Genomic DNA, 7,334 nt, shown 5'->3' with positions numbered 1-7,334 from the left:
AATTTTGAAGAAGTTGCCAGTAAGCTCATTGCTGAAGAAAGAAGAATGAAAAATGAGGGTAGCACTTCATCAGAAGCTTGTAGCTAGAAGTGACAATTATGGAAAAGGAAATCGTGGAAGGAGTGTAACATGCTGGAAATGTGGAAAGCTTGGGCATGTAAAGAGAAATTGTCCAGGTAATGCGATTTCAAAAAAAGGCTCTCAATCTGATACTTGCAATATTGCTCTCTCTATGAGAGAAGATGATGTTCTCTAGAAGACAAGAAGTATCCTCATGGTCTTGTCGCACTGCCATGGATAAGGATAAGTTGTGGCAATCGGGTCCACAATTGCACACGGGAATTGGTTGGTGTTGAGATGCAAGGCGTGTGGCAGAGTTATGTCGATGGCTGAAGAACTTCCAGGAAAAGCCAATTTGGAAGTTGCACCATGAATTTTCAGCAAGGTTTCGATCTGTACCAAGGCGAAATGCTTGGAGTGGTCTAATTCCAAGTGAGTATACTTTCATGATGGAGTATGATAGTTCTCTGAACTATGATTGTCGGTATGGACAATGGCAGCAAAGAATTGTCGGTGTTGACTATGGAAGCTGAAGATGTGTAACTATTTCAATTAAGGTGGAGATTGTTAGAATTTGGTTGAATTAGTCCCACATTGCTTAGGATAGCAAATGGAGTGGGTGGCCTAGGCTATAAATATGAGGCTAAGTTCTTCATATTTTTTGCACCAGTCGGAAACACTTAAAGCTTGTATCTGACTTTTCTTTTCCTCTATACCTTTTGATTAGAGAGTGTTGTGAGGTGTAGTTAAATATTTGCTTTGAGAGTGTGTGTGTACTGGGGTGCCGGTGTTAGAGAGAAAGAAGTCTATGTGTTGTAACAATTTTCACATAGTGATATTCTCTTGTTGTCATTTGGCAACGATCGTGATTTTTTTTCCAGTAATTGGAGTTTCCACATTAAATTCTTGTGTTGTGATTGTGTTTATTTTATTTCTCTGTAAAAGATATTTTCTCAAAGGAGAATGATATATTATTCCCAACATCATGTTATTCAGTTTAACTTCTAAGGTTGTTCTTATATATATATTAACTTTTTCAAATTTATAAAATATCTAGTTTATTTATTACGTAAAGAGAGTTTCTTAGTACGTTAACATACTTGAATAAACATTAATTAGAACATGATTAAAATTATTAACTTATATTTAATTTTATTGAGAAATGTTATTTGTACATTAAAATTTGTCACTAAAATTAGTCACCAATATATTTTTGTATAAATATATATGTAGTTTAATTTATTTTTAATGTATATTTTATATTTTAATATATATTTTGTAGTAGTAGTTCACTTTAATAGCTGATTTTAGTGTACATGCAGCATAATTTTTTTTATTAATTTATCAAAATTTAATTTAAAATATTTTGGAGTTAACAAATTGTAGTAGTAGTGGTGTTATTATTGTTAGGGGAAAAAAAGGGGGCGAATGATAGTATTGAATTTCGATTTTGTAGATAATTTTATGAATATTCGAATGGCAGCATATTCCCCCACGTAGCTTATTCTTATGCATTTCACGCATTTGATCCCAATATTCGAAATTTTGAGCCTTTTGCTTATATTTATGAAGAAAAAATTGATCAAGCACAGAAAATTGCGAGAACCTACCAGGCTACCACACGCCACAAGGAGCAGAGAAATCGAACGGCAGAGTGCAAGAGATGCGCGTAGGTTAATATTACAACCCGGCGCAGGTTAGCCTCGGGTAGGTCCGAAATTAGAACGGAGAAAGTAATGAGGGGGGCGGAAATCTCAAAGACATAGCAGCTACTAAGACTGATTTATCCACTCTCCTCTTCTCTTCTCTGCTCAACACCTCAACTACACAGACTTTCTCACTTCTTTAAGACTCTAACCGTTTTCTCTTCTCCTTTCCTCACTCGTCACGCTTTTTCCATTGGTTTTCCCTCCCATTTCATTTCCTCTCTTTCACCCTGCGCGATTATTTCGATCTCTCTCGCTTTCTTCCATGGAGGCTTCCGCAGCTATTCGATCCTTGAACTGTATTCTCTCTCTCTCTCTCTCTTGCTCTTGCTCTTTGTATTTTTGATTCTGCTGTGTGCTTTGCTGAATGCGATATCTGTTACTGTGTTTACGATCTCTAATCTCGCTGTTGCTGTGTGTTGCGTTGCTTTTCTTTGTTTGCGTGAATGTGATATGTTAGCGAAATCGGAAATGTTTAAGAGTTTGTGTTCGATTTTTCGAGATTGTGCTGAGGCCAGGTTACGTGGAATCAGGGTTATAGAATTTGGATTAGGTCGTGATTTTCCGAACAAGGAACTAGGAGATGAATCTAAGGAGCTAATGGTTTTTAGTTTTGTAGCAATGTCTAGAGAGTAGAGGCACTTTGTGGATTTTCCGAAGCTTTTTAAAGTGTAAATTATAGTCAAATTAACTGTTGAACTTTAGGATGAAGCTTCTGGTTCTTGTGATTTAACTTTTATGAGAAATTAAATCATGCTTACTTACAAGGATAATACTGTATATACATCGCTCTTTTGGATTTTGATTAACCTTTGAAATTTCGTAGTTGAATCTTGCTTGACTAGTTGGTGACTTCTGTTAAATTAAGCTTTTATATATTTAGATTAGACTTTTGAAGAGGTAACTCTGGAAAGGTGTAAAGAACCAATCTAACACATATCTTAATTAAGGAAATTGAATTTAAATTTATTCCTTTTTGATGTTTCAAATCAAGCACATGGTTGAAGTTTGTTTTAATTGGATGGCATAGTAAAATGTAAAAAATTAGTGTAATCAGATATTCAGATGTCTAATGTTTACTGCTGGATTTCAGATCCCATAGGCTCTATGGCCCCTATGCGATGCTCACTTGAGAAGCCAGCTATAGTTCCCAGCCATAATATAAGGTGGAACTCCAAAAGTAGGCTTTTTGTTCAGCGGTTGGTGAATGGTGAGAAATACAAAGGGAATAAAACCTTAGTGTTGTGTGCAAAAACTGCTGACACCATCAACACAACCAAGTCTGAGGGTGAGTTATTAAGATTGTGAAATGAACTATGTAATTATGCTTTTTTCTTTTGGCTATTGTTTTACTTAAGCTTTTGAAAGACTATTCACTTGCAAATATTTTATAAATAGGTTTATAGTATTTTTGTAGATGTAATCCCAAATTTATTTCCAAAACCTTCTATATGTATTAGAAAGAAGAAGGTCCAAGAGACCTATGCTCCCAAACAAAATCTGTGCCATCTTGTTAATGTGCTTAATTTTCAACTATTATGTTGTTTACATGGATATGTAATAGTAAGAACCAGGAATCATTTACTTCTGTTGCTGTTATTATGATGGTATTTTTGAAACTTGATGTGGAGGTTAAAAGCATTACCTAATGTTCTTATTGATTTAAATTATTATTTATGATGCAGCTTCTTCAGATACCACTTTACAGGATTCATTGGAGAAAAAGCCTTTGCAAAATGCCACTTTTCCTAATGGCTTCGAGGTTTATAGCTATCCTTTTTCTTTTTGTCGCTTGCAATCTCTACTCCATCTTTATCTTGTTGGGAATTAGCAATAGTATCCAGTGATTCTGAAAATTCACCTAGCTATTATAGTATAATCATAGTTGTTAGTATCGTATGATTTGCGATTGATCATCCCAGCAATACAAAAGCAAGACTGAATTGAACATGGCTATGAATCGCAAACGAATCATTAGAATCAATCTGATTCTGTATCAGTGATATGAATAGCTGATATGAGCGATACAAAAACAAGACATTTTTTCCCGTGTTCTACCCCCAAGAACCATGATAACAGCCACGTCTCATTGCTGTTGGTGGACACAACTGCTTCTGTTAGCCTTTGTGATCTCTTCTCTTCTTTGTCGTGGTTGGAATGATGGAGAAAGGAAGATGAACAGAGGCTGTGCAACTAGTTGATGCGTCTTCACTTCATTTTTGTTAAGTGCAGCACTGCAACTAGTTGTCTTGTTCATTAGGAATTCCTGTTTGTTTTTTCTTTATGGGTTATCGGTGAAATGTATTTTTGGGCTAATTGAACGAGTTCTAGGTTTTTCCTCCCATTTCTTAGTTGGGCTTCCTCCTTTGTCAAAAATATATAACGGGTCTATATCAATGGATATTTAGTAGCTTAAATTTTCTCGGGGCCTGGTGGCGTATTTGTTTTTATCCCTTATGACTTTTTCTTAAATGTTAAACCTTATTCAATTTTTTATAGCATTTTCTTTATGTTTAAGGTATGACATTTTGTAGCTTTTTTTTAACATGTTTCTGTATTGTACAATTGGAAACGATTCTCAATTCCCGATTCTAAAATTGGGCAAGTGATTCACGCAACTATTTATGATTTGTTAACTATGAGTTAATTACAAGAGATAGACAATTATGGCCATGTTTTTGAATGTGAATTGATTAACTCCTACTTGTGTCTGGTTTCCTTGTCCTCAGGCTTTGGTATTAGAAGTCTGTGATGAGACTGAAATTGCTGAACTGAAAGTAAAGGTGATTTCTCTAGTCTCTTCTTTGCTACTTTTGCAAAATTTGTGTTACTTGAAAGGTGAAATATAACAGCAAGGATGCAAAGAAACTTCAAGTATATGCTTTAAAACAATAGGTTCACAGTTCACAGTTTGCACACACAAACACACATCAAATAGTTTAGCTGTATGTGTCCATAGCACTGTGATATAATATGCTGTGTGAATCTTTAGTCAAAGCAATGAATTTGATTATTCAAGATATGTCTTAGGCTTATCTTTATATTCGATCATAAAGATTTCTACCAATTTAGTTTTTAGTGATACAACAATGTAGACTGTACCAATAATTTTAATATAACCACATTTAATTTCTGTTGTGACCTTCATAAAAACACTCGTACAGGTTGGAGAGTTTGAGATGCATCTTAAGAGAAACATTGGAGCAACAAAAGCTCCTCTCTCTAACATTTCACCAACTACACCACCACCTATTCCAAGTGAACCCATGGTTGAATTGGCAGCTGGTACACCACCACCATCACCACCAAAGTCATCTCCAGAAAAGACCAACCCATTTGTAAATGTTTCTTTAGAAAAGTCATCAAAGTTGGCAGCATTGGAGGCTTCTGGTAACAATACCTATGTGTTGGTATCATCTCCCACGGTATTTCACCCCTCAATATATTTAATAAGCTCTGTTTTCACTAATTATCTACGACAATAGCTATGTGACATTTTTGATAGCTTCTGTCTTTTCTTCTCTCTTTTTTCAGGTTGGCTTATTCCGAAGGGGTAGAACAGTGAAAGGGAAGAAGCAGCCTCCCATATGTAAAGAGGTATATGTGACATGCTTGTCATTATCCTTCATCAACAATGGTTTCTTTGAGTCACATGCTTGCTTTAACCAAGATCTATGATTGCTTCCATTTACATACCATGTGATCTAGGTTATGACCACCAAAACAACGGATAAATTTCTTTTTATTTGAACTTTACATATTATTTTTCAGTTTTATGCTAATTTTCCGTCTCTTCCTGATATCTGAGTCTTCTGTAGTAATATAAAACAGATCATTGTAATATTAGTTTCTCAAACTTTTGCACAAAATTTGTAGTGTCAATAAGTTTCTAACAAAATGAATATTTTACATCTCGAGATGTGAAAGATTCAAATTTATATGCTTTGGTTTCATCAAGCTATTTGACTCGGTCTTGCTGAACTCATTTTCAATATCTTTGCTATTTCAAACCTAGCATTTCTGCTTAAATTCACTTTTCTGTTTTTAATTAACATCTGCAGGGTGATTTCATCAAAGAAGGGCAAGTCATAGGGTATTTAGATCAGTTTGGCACTGGACTTCCTGTTAAGGTAATGTGTCTCACTTTCTTTCAGGTGGCTCTTTGCTAAATATCTGAATATGCTGAATGGTTTTATTTTTAAAATCTTGCAGTCCGATGTTGCTGGAGAAGTGCTAAAGCTTCTTGTTGAGGATGGAGGTATAATGCATGTCTAAGTCGGTTTAAATATTTTGAGAGATAATGTTCAGTTTGGCACCCGAAAATTGGTCAGAAAAGTCAGTTTAATCTGTGACATTTTAAACTGACCAAGCCCCCCACTTTTAAAAACATAGTTCCTGTTAGGGGCTCTGCAAAATTTCATCTCACAGTTGTAAGTTAGTGCTTATGTGGACTGTTAAATGCTATCTTCGCACAAAGATGACTAATTGATGTCAACACTTTTCAATTATGGTCAATATAGTATCCAAAGTTGTTTCACAAGTTTTAATTAAATAAAATATGGTAGATACCAATTAAGTCACATGAACCAATTTCGGACACTATATTGACCACAATTAAAAGTGTTGACATCAAATATCAAAGTGAGCATTTAACTGTCCACATCAACACTATACTAGGGTTTGTGAAACGGAAATTTGCCAAGGGACTACAGGGAATCACATTTCTTAAAGTGGGATATTTAGTTGGTCATTTTGAAAAGTCATGAATCAAATTGACTCATCGGTTCAATTTTAAGGATCAAAATAGACATTTATAGGCATAAACTCTGTTTAAGTTTCTTACCGTTTTTCAATTGTTTCTAATTTACAGAGCCCGTTGGTTACGGAGACCCCCTTATTGCTGTCTTGCCGTCTTTCCATGACATCAAGTGAGCAAAGCCTAATGCTATTGTTCCTGGTTAGTCATGCTGCATTTATTTTTTGGGAAATATCGGCGAAAGTTTTAATTAATTTGAGAAACAATTATTAGTGCCTTTTTATTGGGAAAAGGCGTTCTTGTGAAAATTATGCTTTGTATACCAATTGCTTATATTATATTGGTTAGCTATTTCAAGGCCATAAGTAAAGGTGAGCAAGCCAAAGGAGTTTGATTGCTTTCTTTCTTTTTGTCCCAAAACTGTGTGTAGGTGTTGCTTTTAATGTCTGAACCAGAACGATTCGTTTCATTGTTTGCATATTCGTCACTGATATGATCTAAATGAAAATCTTATAAAGAGAAAGTTAGCATTGAAGAATGTTTACAATTTTACTCTGATCAAGTCTTGCATTGTGATTCGTATCACAATCTGCCGCTTTAACCCAACACCTTCACCAATTTGATAACTACGATACATGGCATATTTTTGGATGTATTTAGATTCATTTTCATGCGGAGTATGCTGGACAACTCATTCGAGGGTAGTGTCAGTGTAATTTCTTACTACATCAAAACAATGGCTAAGCAAACACCGTCACATTTATCCCTTATATCTTACTTGGTCAACCAAACACGACTTATTGTTTAAAAGG

At 34.9% G+C, this 7,334-nt stretch overlaps 1 protein-coding gene across 1 annotated transcript; it reads left to right on the top strand.

The window, feature by feature from the left end:
- Positions 1–723: 723 nt before the first annotated feature.
- Positions 724–7,060, top strand: LOC112715314 (uncharacterized). Its single transcript, XM_025767072.3, has 9 exons — positions 724–2,065; positions 2,860–3,054; positions 3,452–3,528; positions 4,496–4,549; positions 4,931–5,191; positions 5,301–5,363; positions 5,828–5,896; positions 5,979–6,024; positions 6,637–7,060. Exons 1-9 carry the CDS (start codon positions 2,032–2,034, stop codon positions 6,696–6,698), a joined length of 861 nt encoding a protein of 286 aa, XP_025622857.1. The 5' UTR covers positions 724–2,031; the 3' UTR covers positions 6,699–7,060.
- Positions 7,061–7,334: the final 274 nt, after the last annotated feature.

Source organism: Arachis hypogaea, chromosome 10 (assembly GCF_003086295.3).
Source record: "Arachis hypogaea cultivar Tifrunner chromosome 10, arahy.Tifrunner.gnm2.J5K5, whole genome shotgun sequence".
Lineage (NCBI taxonomy): Eukaryota > Viridiplantae > Streptophyta > Magnoliopsida > Fabales > Fabaceae > Arachis > Arachis hypogaea.
Note: the sequence above shows the minus strand (reverse complement) of the source record. Positions and strands in the feature narration are given on the sequence as shown.

Coding starts and splice junctions, on each gene's coding strand:
- LOC112715314 (XM_025767072.3), top strand. CDS start 2,032: ATGGAGGCTTCCGCAGCTATTCGATCCTTGAACT. Junction 3,529..4,495: donor CTTTTCCTAATGGCTTCGAG/GTTTATAGCTAT, acceptor CCTTGTCCTCAG/GCTTTGGTATTAGAAGTCTG. Junction 5,364..5,827: donor AGCCTCCCATATGTAAAGAG/GTATATGTGACA, acceptor TAACATCTGCAG/GGTGATTTCATCAAAGAAGG.